At 41.1% G+C, this 16271-nt stretch overlaps 1 protein-coding gene across 1 annotated transcript in view; it reads right to left on the bottom strand.

Annotated features, from left to right (window-relative positions):
- Nucleotides 1–13397, bottom strand: part of CD247 (CD247 molecule) — a 55109-nt gene extending 41712 nt beyond the window's left edge. The window contains exon 1 of the mRNA XM_066621913.1: nucleotides 13319–13397. Coding sequence (XP_066478010.1) covers nucleotides 13319–13376 — 58 coding nt within the window. The 5' untranslated portion in view covers nucleotides 13377–13397. The remainder of the gene's footprint in view (nucleotides 1–13318) is intronic.
- Nucleotides 13398–16271: the final 2874 nt, after the last annotated feature.

Raw genomic sequence — 16271 nt, 5'->3', positions numbered from 1 at the left:
GTCCAAAGTTTTTGGCAGGAGGGCCACATCAGCTCTCTGACACTGTGTCGGGGGCCGGGGGGAGGAAAAAGAATTGATTTACATTTAAAATTTGAATAAATTTACATAAGTTTACATAAACGAATATATTAAAGATGAACTTATATGAGTGAATGAAGGTCTTGCAATAGCTCAAGGCCTATAAAAGGCCTTGCACAAAGCAAGGCTGCTGCCGCTACTGCATCACAGATGTGAAACAAGAAGCAGTGGAGGGAGCCCTTGTCCCACAGCTCATGTGAGAGGTCAAACAGTCACCCTCACGCTGAGAGCAGTTGCATCGGGCCAGTGCAGGCTCCAACAAATCTCTGGAGGGCCAGAGGCTCATTGGAGACTGGGAACTCCCTGAGGGCCGCATTGAGAGGCCTGGAGGGCCGCAAGTGGCCTCAGCGCCGGGGTTTGGGCACCCCAGCTCTACACCGCAGCAGCTATTTGTGTCTGTTAAAAATCCATTTTTTGGGTTGGAGGACTCCCAGAATCAGTACTGTATGGGGCACAAAGGTCTGTAAAGGGGAGATCAGCGAAAATTGCCTCCCCCTTCCTTGAATGAACAAACTTGCCTTTGTTCATTCAAGGGGGGAGAAATGCAGGATTACAAGCCATTAAAAGGGCAGTAGCCTATCAGTACAAGCAGCCCAATACTAGAGGTAAAAAAAAAACTGCTGAATATAGAACATTTTAACTTTTTCATGTAAGGATATTGTAATAGTTTCCTAGCTTCTTAGAAAGATTAACAGCCCAATCCTATCCGACTTTCCAGCACTGATGGAGCTGCAAAGCAACCCTGAAGTAAGGGAACAAATAATCCCTTACCTTGAGGAGGCCTCCATGACTACCCTTCCACAGCAGGATGCCGTGCATGTCCTGTTGGCACAGCTGGATCAGCACTGGAAAGTTGGATAGGATTGAGCCCTAAGTTTGTTAGCCTAATACTTTTGGTTTTATTGCATGTTAATTCAGTGGTAAAAGTGGCAGGAATGTGGTGGCAGACAAATATTCTGAAGTAATATTTCACCAATATTCATCACAAAGTTTAGAATACCTGAAAAATAATACAGCAATTCTTAGTTCAATCTCCTTGTAATTATCTTGCATTGCTCATTTTATCCACTGCTCCTATGATGGCTCTGTGTTCTCATCTCCAGGATGTTCTGGAAGGAACTGTATATTTGTTTCAGGTTTTAGGCCTGACTATGAGACACAGCCATGGTCACCATGGTTGATTACCTGCACAAAGAACTAGACAGGGATGTGTGTTCCTGTTGGACCTCTCAGCAACTTTCAGCACCACTAACCATGGTGTCTTTCTGGACTGACTGGCAGGGTTGGGGCTCAGAGGCACTGTTTTGCAGTGATTCTGCTCCTTCTTGGTAGATTGGACTAAGATGGTGCGACTGGGGGGGATACCTATTCACTGGTCACTGACTTGTGGGGTGACATAGGGATCCATTCTGCCCCCCATGCTATTTAACATCTACATTAAACAGCTGGGGAAGGTCATCTAGGAGTAGGGTATCACCAATATGTAGATGCTACGTGTCAACAGCTGACTCTCTCCCCCCCCCTTCCGTCAGTTTCCAAGGAGGCTACTGGATTCCTTGAGTGCTGTGTGGAAACAGTTGGGGCCTTGATGAGGGCTAATAGGCTGAATTTGAGCCTGGATAAGACAAAGTTCCTCCTAAACCCTAAGACAGCAATGTAGGTATTAGATCTGAAACTTGCTCTGGATGGGGTTGAACTCCCTCTGAAAGAGCAAATGTAGAGGCTGGGAGTCCTCCTGGTTCCACAACTGTCCTACTGGTTCCACAAATCACCAGGTGGCAGCTGTGCCCAGGGGTGCCTTTGCCAAACTTTAGCTGGTTCGCCTGCTGCAACCATACCTGAGTCTGTTGGATCTGGCTATGGTTGTCCATGCCCTACTGACATCTCATTTTGACTACTGTTATGTGCTCTGTGTGGGGCTTTCCCTTGAAGACAGTCTAGATTTTGCAATTAGCACAGAATGCAATGGTCTGTATGCACTAGCGTTCAGCAATTTGATTCTGCCATGCCAGTGGCTTGCCCATTCAATTCTGAACCCAATTCAAGGTGCTGGTGATTACCTTCAAACCCCATACAGCATGGGATTAGGACATCTGAAGGACTGCCTTCTCCCACATAATCCTGCTCATCCCCTAAAATAATAAGGGAAGACTCTGCTTAGGATACTACCACCTTCAAGGCTAAGGGAATGGCAACAAAGTCCAGAGCCTTCTCTGTTGTGGTACCATGTCTATGGAACAAGCTTCCAGATAAATCTTAGGACAGCTCCCTCTTTAGGTGGCTTCCAGTGGGGCTTAAATGACATTAATTTCGCTTAGCCTTTAAGGAGGGATGATGCCCCAGGGTCCCGTTTATAGTCACTGCCATAGCCTTTATTTAATGCTGCTTTTATAGTTTTACTGTGTTAATAATTCACTCACATGATATTGTTGTCAGTTTTAAGTACTTACTATTTTACTGTTTTAAATAATTATATTTTAAATTATAGTGTAAGCAGCTTTGAGCTGTGGAAAGTGGCACAGAAACCTTTTACAGTAAATAAAATAATATTCTAGAGATTTAAAAAAATGTTCTGTTTAAGACAACAGTAAAGTTGCTTATAAATTCACTAATGGACCAAAGAGCACACAAATGGTACATTTAGGTGCCCACTTTATAACAGTGAGCCTGTTTTACACACTTCTATTGTGCTCACATACAGCTTCATGCTTCCACACTTTCCCTTGGGCTTTTAGCCCTATTCTCCACAAGTTGGGAAAATGAGGAATTCAAGAACATAGTGGGGGCACTGTTCCCATTTCTGTACGTTGACTCTTTCCATATATGCTTTCATTTGGGTTAGAAAGAAAAGAATACCTCTGTAAATCTGTATATGAAGGTGAGAGGGGGGAACACGACACAGAGAGAAAGGGAACAAGAGTGAGGGAGACAGACAAAATGGATGGGTCTGAATTGTAATGAGGAGCACAAGTCCAGCAGAAAAAAGAGGGAAGATCTGTATTGAGAATTCCAACAAATTGGGTCTTCTTAAATTGTATTAACTAAAAACACTTGAACAAGGCATTGGAGAGGTCTGAAAATGTGATGTTCCAATAAGGCTTAAAGCAGTACACTGTTATTTTACTTTAAGTTAAATATCCACAAAATTGTGTTCTACAACTTAAAATATGTTTTGAAAGAAGTTTGAAGTCAGATAAAAAGTTTAGAATTTAAAGGCAGCATCTTATTAAAAGGCTGACATATCACTAATCCCAGTTTCTGTGTTGGCCCCAACCTGCAGAGGAAAAGGACTGGACAGCAAGAGAAAGTGTGAAGCCTGTGAGTTAAGATGGACATTGACCATACTGGTCTCTGCTGTCCAAATATGCTACATCTGAGATGCAGAAAGAAACATACATTACTAGTCAGAGGCTGTATCAAGTACAATACGTAAGGCTGTAAAACTTGTTTACTGGCTACATGGTGCATATGTTAAGGCAGGTACCTTTGCTTACTATTTTTGTGCTTTTAAGTGCATTTTAACTCAATCCTAGCCAACTTTCCAGCACGAATGCAGCTGCCACTGCAGCCCTGAGATAAGAGAACAAACATTCCCTTACGTTGAGGAGGCTTCCGTGACTGCCCCCCACCCATGGCAGAATACAGCACGCACCCCAATCCCATTGCTGTATCAGTGCTGGAAAATTGGCTAGGATTGGGTTGTTAGTAAATTTTATAAACACCTTAACTGTAGGTTTAAGCAGAAGGTGTTTTTGAACTTAGAATGTCCTTGTTTTCGGGAAAGACAATTCACTGAATTACAGTCAGCAGGCAGTGGAAGGCCACAAAACTTAACTTTGCAGTATATCTATAATAGTTAGTAGATATACCGTACTTTAAGGAGTTGAAAGCAGTACTGTCTTGGTACTCTTTAGATCAACGCTGCAAGGTAAGTCATTTTTACAATTTATTTTTGTTTTTATTATCATCGTCATCATGGTTTGTTGGAGCTTTATCTTGCCCTCCCCAGGCAAAATGGGGATAACAACCATGGTCTATGTTAGTGTTTCTCAACATTTGTTCTCTGCTGTACCACTTCACATGGTCCACCTATTTGAAGTACCACTGGAAGTAATTGGCAATGACATCATCTCCAGTTACTTCTGGACAAACACTGGTAGGAGACTCAGGGTGGATGGGAGGGCTTTTATGAGCACAGAAAAGCATGCTTTGGAGCTCTGCCCACTGAGCTGAGCCTTCTACCGCTGTTTGTTTTGTCATGTTCCTGGTCTTGCTGGCGAGCGGCAGGTGTCCATGGGTCCCACAAGAACCAGCAGAAACCACTTCAAGTACCATTGGTGCAGCCCATACCATTGGTTGAGGAAACACTGGTCTATGTTATATGCCTAATATCTTGATCAACCCTCAGACAAAAGGGCTTTCTACAACCCTGGAATGCAGTTCACTGTATTCACAGAATGGAAATTAAGTAAATCCACAGCAAAAATATCAAAACACATGCAGAAAGTGTGTGAAACAATAAGACAGACAGCAAAACACCGCAATACTACTGAAGCCCCAATATGGCTACCTGGTCAGAGAATGAAGTATATAGAAAACATATATATTACAGATAGGGAGGAAGAGACATAAAGGTCTCAATGGATAAAATGTGTTTCTCCCTCACATTCACACACTCATAGTAGCACCAATTTGGCTCTCTTCTCACCCATCTACGGCTCTCCCCCTTTCTCTTCTCTCTACAACACAGATAATGCTTACATCTGAGTCCTTCTGTCCCCAGCTTTAGTTATAGTATGTGAGTTGGCAATAGCTATTTTACTACATAGTAGATAATTTACTAACACAGATGGCAAGCCTCCATCCACCCTGGTAGTTTTGATCTACCAGCCAGACATGTGCTATCAAGAATTGAAGTGAATGGCACTGGTTATCAGCAGTTCAATTCTAAATTTAAAACAGGGCATCGGAAACCACATGACGAAAAATACAAAGCAGATTTATATCAATATTGTGAGGCCTCCATACATGCCAGGGTCTGCTACTATACTGGGACCACTTGCCCCAGTCTCCACAGTGGTCACAACAGCAAGTATTAACATAAACGAAGCCCCATGCAGGAAGATAAAGGCATGGGGTAACGGGTAGTGCTCTAATTACCAAGGAACAAAGTGGGCATGCTCCCTGTAACTACTGTTTCATTTGGGTCAAGCCAGGAAAGGCCTTGTGAATAAAATAACACATTTCAAGTGTCAGAACTCAGCCCTGGAAGATGCAAATTTATAATTAAAATGGTGCCTTGAGCACCCTTAGAGTGATTTTTTCATGGCGTAGTATGATATGCATAATCAAAGATTAATTTTAAAAGGCATGATTTCCAGGCAGGCATGAAGTGCCGCATATCTAACATGAGAACGTAGATGCCAGTCACATGACATATGTCTTGGCCAGTTGTATAGCAATTCATGGGCTCTCTATGGCTCATTCCTACAGCAATTCCTAGCTTTCTACAAGAAACAGAATGAGAAGTCTTGGGAAGAACTGGGTTTACTAGCTCTATCTCTCACCAAATTTTTATCACCTCCTTTCTGAATCCCTTGGGTTTTTCACTTCACAACAACAAGATAGATACAATATTTCTCTCAGCTGGCTACGCTTAGGGCTATTTGCCAGTTACCTGGAGTGACACGACAGATTCTACTCCACCAGCATATGTGCGCTTGCTTGAACACAGTGATGGTGAACCACCATGGGAGGCATTGCTCATATACAAGTGGGGCTGACAACAAAATGGTGCATCTGCCAAACCTGAGGCCTGACAGCCTCCAGGATACTGTAAGTTGCTAAGAGAACAAGCAGGCTCATTCCCTTCCCCACCACACACACAAGTTCAACATTCCATTACTATTGTGGGTCACTGAACATGCTCAGTCTTGTCAGGGTGGGGACAGTTTCCCTTTACCTTAAATTTACCAACTTGTTTACCACTGTGGACCTGGGGAATCCATCACATGAAAAACAATACAACTAAACCTTGGACTTTACATAAGTAGCTAGAGGATCCCAGGAGCAAATACAGAGAAGGTAACAACAGAATACAGAGATAACGTACAAAACCACACTTGGCCTTGAATTCAGCTGTATCTCATTATTACTGTAACCTAAATAAAACATCCATTGCTCAGCCAACAGCACAAAAAATATGTAAACTAAACAAAGCTGTTAAAAAATGTAACTTCTCAGGGATATGAAAGATCTGACGTTACCATCATAGGGAAGTAAAAATTGAATCATAAAACAGTGAAATGTGTTCAACATGTGCATGTCCACATGAAAAACAAATGTTCATATTAAATCCAATCCTTTTCCTTTGTTGTTAAATTTACACTAGGCTGCCTTCTGCTGTCAATCTAAAGTATAGAACACATGGAATATTTTAGAAATATTTAATATTGCCTTCTTCATGTTGGCCTTTTAATATCCTACATGCATAATTCATAATTCCAGGATAATCTGAAATTTCATGTTCTTGATGATATTTAGTTTAAACTACTGATATGCAGCAGTTTAAAAAAAATCTAAATATAAACCATCCAAGGCACAAGTAGCAACTGCATTTATTATTTTATATGTAATCTATATTTTTAATCTTTATTTACTGTTTGGCCCATAATCTGGCATAGAAAAGGTTGAGGAGAAATTTGTTACTTCACTCCTAAGGAAATGTAAATATTTAAATCGAAAGTCCTTGCTATATCACACTGACTAACAGAAAACAAACAGAAAGTAGCTGCACTGAAGATTAACAAAGGCTCTTAAAGAGGGATACAGCATTTGCCCATTTTGTACAATATACCAACAGCCCAAACCTATCCACGCTTTCCTGGGAGTAAGCCCCATTCACTATAATGATACTTATTTCTGAGTAAACATGCATAGGATTGCCCTGTAAGCCAATTTACATCCCTTTAATTTCTGTGGGACTTAGTCATAACTACCGTACCTTTCTTTGGCTACAGCCAATTGTGTAGAAAAATCACCACAGATATAACATTAAATTATATTAAATTAACATGTTTCTCTCATTCATATTTACAAAATAGGGAAGGGAGAAAAAGAAGTCAAAAGAAGACATATGGTATGAACAACGTTTGAACAACGTTTATGAACATTTCCAGAATATGCATTAGAACTTTCTTCATGATAATCTTAGATAGCCATGTCAGTCCATTTGAGAAAAAAACAAAAAGCAAACAAACAAACACAAAACCGAAAGCAAGAAGTAGGGCCAAACCTTTATTAGGCTCCCTAATTGCAAGCTTTTGAGTTCTCCAGCCAAAAGAGCAGTCCTGGAGAACTCAAAACCTTGCTTGATACTGCATGATATTTTGTTTGGCCCCCGAAAGGTACTGCCTTACAGTGGCTTTGAGGGCTCTCCCATTTCACAATGTTTATTATCTGTATTACCATATTTAACCCCATTACCTATGAACCCATGTTGAACAGGATTAAGCTTTGCAACTCAAGTGACAACTGTTTAGAATTTGTGTTACGTGTCAGCCAAAACCTATGCAGATTCTCTAGGGCAAGTAAAGTAAGTAATCAAAACAGTTTTCCAAGCCAGAGAAGCAAAAGAAGGTACAGTAGCTTCGGGGAGATATATATGGCGATACCTATTTGTCAAGCAGGGTGCCGGCATGTTTACTTGCTTGCTAGTATCAAATGGTGGGGTCAAGCAGGGAGAAAGGGTTTCTACCTTGCAGAAAATTGGTGGGGCTCCAAACAACCCCCTCTTGTCTCCCCAACATTGCTGAAGATAAGAGCTGTGCCTGGGCTTATAACAAAGGGCTGCACTCAGATAGTACCAGCCATTGACTCCTGCAGCAGTGAACAGCAGAGGTGGTGGTGATGGGTCTCAGAAGTTGGACAAGCTCTGGCACACACCCTCTAGGTAACAATTCCTACATCACCTCTACAAGCACTCGGTGGCGGCATTGGGGTTCCCCTTTGGCAACTGAAATAATAATGAGGAAAAGAGAAGTCAGGTTACGGGCGCAATCCTAACCGCTTATGTCAGTGCTTTCCAGCACTGACATAAGGGCAATGCAGCTCTGAGGTAAGGGAACAAACATTCCCTTACTTTGAGGAGGCCTCTGTGAGTGACACCCAACTGCAGGATGCAGCACATGTCCCATTGGCACTGCTATGCCAGTGCTGGAAAGCACTGACATCAGGGGTTAGGATCGTGTCCTAATTTGAAGAACTTTAATTTGGCATACTAGCCACAATCCACCTGAGAATTCTTCATGGGTCCCTACTTGTACCTGCAGTTGTGCAAGATGTCAAATTGTTGCAAGGGGGAAAGTTGCCAGTTGGCCAAGGGTATAGGAGATTACTGTGTAACACCAATGTGTCATTGATAATCACAACCAAATAAGAAGGTACCTTTTTTGTTTCTTTTTGGCAAGGATAGAAAAGACTGATATTCCCTAAAATTTCCTGAAGCAAACATTGTGTAGTTAGATCAAAGTAATCCTTTTATTTAAGGCTGCAACAAATTCTTGCCCACTTAAGCAGCAGGAGAGTTTCAAGGGGTGCAAAATGTGCCCCCCAAAGCCTTTCAACTCTTACACGTTTTGCTCCAGTTTGAAGCAATTTTCAGTAGGTTTTCCTCTCAACGGTCATTTTTCCCCTCAGACTTTCTTCCCCAACTTGTTGCAACCAGTGGCAGAGAATGCAAGGATATCATAGTATCACATAGCCAGTTGAATTTGGCTGCATTACAGTGCCACTAAGGGCATAGTTCTGCCCTCACTCCAAATAGGAGGCAACAACCCAATTGTTGAGGTGACCAAGTTGCACTGCTTGGCCTTAATTGGTGCAGGGGAAGGAATTGTCCCCTATTGCGGAGGCAATTGCACTACACTGGCAAGACAGTTTCCTTGGCAACAGGGAGCCTCAAACCTTTCTTTTTTTATTTAGCCCCCTGCCCAAATCATCAAAAGGAAGATATTTTTCAGAAGTACTTCAGGTTCACAAAAATGAACTCCTTGTTTTCAACTCTGTCCTACTTTGACCAAAGGCAAGAACATACATTTTCTTTACTTCCTTAACTTTACTAATTACTAGTTACATTTAAGTGAACAGAAATGAAACAAATCCACAGGAAAGCTGGAAGGAGATCCTTTGGACAACTAATTTGGTACTGGATATTTTTTAGTCCTTGGTTAATAGTATATATCCAAATACAGCATCTGGGGGTCATCTTTTACAAAGAACCTTTTTCAAGACATTTAGGGCTTTGATGCATTTGTTTCAGCACAATCTAACACGGAGAAGTTCAAAGCTGATTGCAAAAAAGGAAAAAAAAACAGTTATACGAGATCAGTAGCATGAAATACAGGTGGCAAAGACAGTTATACTTACAAAGTAGTAACCATCTTCAAAGGATACATCTGCCAAGAAGGTAGTAAGGAAAAACAAGTTCTAATGGTGCTGGTAGGGTGTGGGGATGGTGGCATTACTTAATATTAGAGGTATCTACATGAACCCCAAATGGCACCTACAGATTTTACGTGCATCTGTGTATTATATAGAAATTGCCTCCAGAGCTTATTAGCTTCTCTGTTTTGCCCATCTGTGTGACAGACATACAAAACAAGCAACTTTGTTGGGACAACCTAGAAGAAGAACCTGGCTCAAGGAAGTCTCAAAAAGAAAGTGAGATCTACTCTGGTCTCTTGCTAAAGTAAAAACATGGCTCACTATTTGTTCTGCCAACATCAAGTACTTAAGATCATTCAGGGCCCAATCCTAACCACTTTCCAGCACCAATGCAGCTGTAATGCAGCCCCAAGGTAAGGGAACAAACATTCCCTGACTTTGAAGAGGCCTCCGTGACTACCCTTCCACCACAGGATGCAGTACACACCCTGTTGGCATGGTTGCATCAGTGCTGGAAAGTTAGATAGGATTGGGCCCTCATTAAACCAACTAATGACATATGATGTGCTTAAAGATAACATTAACACAGCAAATTGGTAGGCCTATACAGATGCCTGGGCATCACACTGCGAGACTGAAATTCTGCTTAACTAGAAAGATCTTGATGGAAGAAAACATACATAGTTCCTTCCAAAGGCAATCCATCTATGTTATGAATGAAGTCACCAAGGTCATAAGTTGGTGTTATAACTAGATTGATATGTGTACTCATAAAGGTAATTGTCACAGTCATGAACTTCAACACTGTTCTGTATTTAAACTCTAATTTGCTTTCTCTTTTGAACTGGAGCTGTTTTCATGACACAAAGTGCCCATTGTGGCTTGATCCTAAATAGATTTATTTCAGAATGAACTCAAAGATATTCATGGACAGAGAGCTGTACATATAGTTCATGTACGGTTGTTGCTTTTCCCTAGGGATACTACCTGGTTAGTTTTTACCCAGCAAATTGTTTCCTAGGCTCTATTTTTCAGATGTTTGCATTTTCTTGGTTTTTACAGTTTAAACAGTAAAAACTAGTTAAAGAATTTTCCAACGGAAATTAGTATCAAAAACATCTGTGCCCATGTCCATTTATTATTAATTATTAACAATATTTATATACCGCTTATTTATACATATTGATACATTTTTATTAATAAATGCAAGCTTAAGCTTGACAATCAAGTACCAGTGAGGATGAGATTAAGATGACTTTTTGACTTTCCTTAGTGATATAGACCCTGCCAGGTGACAAACATTAGATTTTACTACCTTGCTTTCTCTTTTCTCCAATCACCAAGACATTTCCACTGAAAAACATTATTAAAATAAGAAGCTCTATGTTCTCTCCCCAAGGATCCAATGGCAATATTACTGAATTGTTCTGCTGACCAAACAATCCCAGTGGGCTGAAGACAACCAATTACCTATCTGCTGATGGCAATCAAAGTGGTATTAGCTAGCAAGTGATGCACCAAAGATCTATACACTGAGGCCCAATGGTTATCAAAAATATGGGATATCATTTTTTTCAAGGAGAATTTGACTCACCAGAGACTGGCAATGTTGAGTCTCAGAAAACCTGAAGCATTTATGGAGGCCTGATACTCTTTTCTTATTTAGAGGACAATGGATCACAAATTGTTAGAATGAAGGAAAAAAAACATTTATTTTTCATTTATTGACAGAACTGTATTTCTTTTTGTTCCATTTCCTTTTCCCTATGTATCTTTGGGTCTGGCATGAAACTGGATTAACTGGCTATAATGATATTGGTGTTGTGTTACAGATTCAGGAAATGGCTTTCCTTAATTTTTGTTCTAAGCTCTTTATCCATTTTTTAGATACTATCTAATTGAACATTTCTTAAAATGTGAATACTGGGAAGTAAAAAAGCCTGCAGTATGTTTTCATAGTTTATCTTTCTCTAAGATACATACAAAAGGTATATTTCCCCACACAGTCACAGGCCTAAGGTGATAAAAACTGATCATATATAGATCAGAAGAACAGAAACATGATGGGGGGGGTGCAGACAGACATCCCATTCACCAGAGTGACCTGGCAACTTGTTTCTGCACGTACCAAGAAGGGAGAAGGAAAAACCAGACTCCCATTGACTCTTTTTAAGATCCAATTGAATGCACAGGGTGAAAGGTTACAACATAAACCTTGGATTTTGCGTAGTTGAAGGATCATGCTCTCTCCACATATACAAATTGAAATCATCTTTTTGAATATGCTCCATCTCATTTGTTGGCTGTTTCATAAAACTCTGTAACTCTGTTCTGTGTGCTTTCCTATTCAGTTATTTCCGCTCCACATACGCAGTGGGTTCTCAAACGTTTTAGCATAGAACCCACCTAGAAAATGTTTCACTTTAGCAGTCACTCAAGTCTCTGAGGCTAAAATAGTGAAATAAAATAGCCTATCTTCCCTGCCCTGGTGGTTTTGTGAACCACCAAAAATTGGGTCCTGACCCACTGATGAGCCCCAGACCCACAGTTTGAGACCACAGTTTGAGAACCGCTGAATATTGCATAGCACTCCACAGCATAGCTTTCATAAGTTAACTACCACAAAGCTGAGGAAGTGTAACATGTGAACATCTGAAATATATACAGAAGAATACGTAAGGAAAGAAAGATTCAGGGAATTGGAAGCAATGCATCCTGGCCTTGTATGTGGCTCTTGCAATGTAATTCTGTGCATGTTTACTCAAAAAACAAGCCCATCAAGTTCAATGGGACTTATTTCCAGATAAGCCTGCATAGGATTGCAGCCCTAAATTGTACACAGCTCTTTAAGCAACACTTTATAAGCAAATAAGCCATCAGGCCTGATATTGTATAGCTAAGAGCAATACATCTGCAGTTTACTGAACACAAAGCAATATTAAAGGTCTGTTAATTTGCACAATTTTATCAAAATCCAGAAGAACTTCTCAGGGCTAAAATATCACTTTTACTATCACTGACTTTTTTCTATTTTACATTTGCTTAAATTTTATCTTGACTGTCAAAATAGCCATGAAGTCTGACCATTTGTTGCTATTGTTGTTTTAATATCAAAGTTACCAACTCTCAAAAGAAAACATAACTTAAAACAGTAATTTTATAGAAATTTAAAAAGCCAAATAAAAATGTAGCCATTCATTTAAAAATAAATTATATTTCAGACAGAGGTCATTTCTATGGCTTGGCTCCTCATGACTAGAAAATTCAGTGATGCTACACAGCTGAAGTGTTTGTGTGACCATGGCCAGATTATTTGGGACAATGAAGAGCAAAAGCGAGGTGGGTTTCTTCTGAAGTCTTCCGAATACAACAGCTTTTCTCTCTTTGGTTCTGGAGATCAGCAATTGCTTCCAGGGTGGGGGGGGGGGGCAAATTGGACAGCCAGTAGTCCAGCCGGCATGAGTGGCAGAAGTTAAGACCACCACCATAGATCATTTCAGGGGTGTAACAGAATACAGCACATAGGCAACAATTCCAAAGATGCTGTGTGTTGCCCACCTCTGTATAGGTATACGACAGCGGATGTGGAAGCACAGTTTACAGGCCGGAGACATGAGACCCAGAATACAATGCATTATATAGCATTTTTTCCAGACTTGCTTTTCACCAGCCAACAAAGAACTGCTTTGAACCCACCTTGTGCAAGGAAAGCGGGGTTTTCAACAGAAGTATTTTCTTTCCTTCATTTCAAAAGAGCTTTAGAATAGTTCCCTATAATATTAAAAGCTGGCCTTACCTGTAATTGGGAGCAGTGCCTGCAGGATGGTACAGATAACTATTCCTTTCTGCTTCATCTTACTCCCCCCCAAGGTTGCAGGGCCATGGAAGGCTGGAGGCTACAGTTTAGCAGGTAGTGGGACAATGAAAAGAACAAGCACCTCTGCCAGCTTTGTTCTTCTTGCCGCCTCCGCAGGAAGTGCAAAGCCCAAAAGATCTTTCAGAGTCCACCTGCTGGCAATGTGGTTGAAAACACACACTTCTCTTTTTTGCTCCACAATCAGAAAATTTTAGAGCATCAATTTTTTTTTTTTACATTCCAGTTTTGATGGGGGAAATGGATAGACGTGTCTTCCCCTTTTAATTTCAATCCAGTGGTTTCAAAACTCAGTGGGAAGCAGCTGATCTGGTAGGTGTCTAGTTAAAAATATTCACTCACTCCCTTTACATGAATATGTACATGTGTGCCCCCTATTTCACTAAGTAAAGGTGGTAAACTTTTCCTGGTATAAATTTTCAGCTCTTTCCCCAAAAAGAATGTGGCTGATCCTAGTTATAGAGCCTTTTAATCTTTAGACTAGTCTTCAAGTCCAGATACAATTCATTGTGTGAAGAGCACTTTTTCAGGTTTAAGTAAGTAGGTTCAGGACGGATACAATGCAGTCATTTCCTTACCCACTATCCCTCATTCAGATTCCAGTCCAGGATCAGCTGTACCAATTGTTGCTTCCCACCACATGTCTTTGGGTTTGTTCCCCCTGCCAGATCTTAGTATATCACCACTGCCGTGCTATTGTAGTTTTGTAAAAGTGTGATGAAGTAGAAGTAGCAGTGTACTTTGTGTGGCTCTTAACTGTGAAATACTGATGCATTACTGCACATGCTCTTAAACATGTGCACATTGGGGAAAACTAATTCATGTGCTGGGTTCCTGTATAGTGGCCAAAGGTAGAGCTCTGTGGTGTGGCAGGGAAGGACAAGGGAAACAAGGGGTGCAATCTAGACAAATTTATTATGGGGATAACTGCTAATAGGGAAAGGGCAATCAAAATAAAATGGCTCCTAAGTAAGTTTGTCCACTAATTCACAGCTATCAAAATAATACAATACAGGTCATCCCTTGTTAGCCACTGGGGTTCCGGAATGGATCCCCTAGTGCAGGGGTGCCCAAACCCCGGCCCTGGGGCCACTTGCAGCCCTTGAAGTCTCTCAATGCGGCCCTCAGGGAGCCCCCAGTCTCCAATGAGCTTCTGGCCCTCTGGAGATTTGTTGGAGCCCACACTGGCCCAACAGCGTGAGGGTGACTGTTTGACCTCTCACGTGAGCTGTGGGATGAGGGCTCCCTCCACTGCTTCTTGTTTCACGTCTGTGATGCAGTAGCGGCAGCAAAGGAAAGGTCAGCCTTGCTTTGTGCAAGGCCTTTTATAGGCCTTGAGCTATTGCAAGACCTTCATTCATTCATATAAGTCCATCTTTAATATTTTCATTTATGTAAACTTATGTAAATTTATTCCAATTTTATATGTAAATTATTTCCTTTTCCCCCCAGCCCCCGACACAGTGTCAGAGAGATGATGTGGCCCTCCTGCCAAAAACTTTGGACACCCCTGCCCTAGTGGATAAAAAAAATCCATGGATTAAAAAAGTGGAAAAATAGATTTAAAGACCCACTTCCAGGTTTCTTGCCCCTCCATTGCTCCTAATGGAATAAGGTCGTACCCCAATATCTGCAGGGGTTTAATTCTGGGACTCCCTGCTGATACCATAAAATGTGTTAAATAAAAGCAGTTTAAAAAAATTAAAAAGTGTGTCCCTTTACAATTGTGGTTTAAAAACAGCTTTTCTTAATATTGTAGAGAGGCAGGGCCCAATCCTATCCAACTTTCCAGCACCGGTGCAGCTGCAATGCAGCCCCTAGGTAAGGGAACAAATTTCCCATACCTTGAGGAGGCCTTTGTGACTGCCTCCCCATCAGAGGATGCAGCGTACACCCCACTGGCACAGTTGCACAGGCACTGGAAAATTGGATAGGATTGGGCCCGCAGTCAGTAATTAGAAAATGCAAAGGATCCCCTGCCTTTGCCTGGCTCAGCTGAAGAACGGAATGATCACTTGCGTGACTGTCTCTCTACAAAAGTAAGAAAAGCAGTTTTTTAAACTGTGATTTTAAAAGATGGATTTTCCCCCCTTCTCCAGGAATCAGCACGTGCCAAAAACTATGTTCGACACTGGCCACAATCCAACCTAAAGACATTTAAGCCCACTGAATTCAAAGGGCTTGGTATGCTGAATTCTGGGTTAAATAGTAGTCAAAGTCTTTCCCTTGAACTGTGCATCCCAAACAATTTTGAAAACAAAACAGGCAGAACATCCAGATCTTGCTTTAAAACCTGAAAAGAGAAGATCTGACAAGAAACAGGCCTGTACAACTTTTTCCCAACCCCAGCCATTGTATTGGTTTGTAGTTCAGCATTTATTCTATTTTTATTTTTACTGTGCATGCATTTACATTAATTAACATGTACAAATAAGGTTGTCACCTATTGTGGTAAGGAAAAAAAGCTGTCATTGCTAATTTGCATGGCAATTCATTTAAATATATGTACATTTTGAACTGTCCCTTACAAAACATTAGTGTTGGGCGGGCGGAGGGGGGAGAATAAGCCTGCAAGAACTGCAAGGGTAACATAAAAGTGTCCAGTCTGAGAGCTTCTGTGCAAAGGCGATATGCTGTTTTCTCTTCTCTGTAGGATGGCCAAATTCCAAACTGTACCTTGACTGCAACATTACACTGTTGCGGTGAAAGAACTGTGCCTGCTAGATGCTGCTTTCCTTGATGGAACAGAAGTTCTATCAGTTTTGGAAAATAGCCAGCTTCACACCCTGGAACAAATTTTGTATTAGCATACTGAAGGTTGTTATTTCTCCCAGAGCAAAGAAGGTGACGGAGAAGGCCGCTGCTAACATGCTGG

The sequence above is a fragment of the Tiliqua scincoides genome, chromosome 3 (assembly GCF_035046505.1).
Source record: "Tiliqua scincoides isolate rTilSci1 chromosome 3, rTilSci1.hap2, whole genome shotgun sequence".
Lineage (NCBI taxonomy): Eukaryota > Metazoa > Chordata > Lepidosauria > Squamata > Scincidae > Tiliqua > Tiliqua scincoides.
Note: the sequence above shows the minus strand (reverse complement) of the source record. Positions and strands in the feature narration are given on the sequence as shown.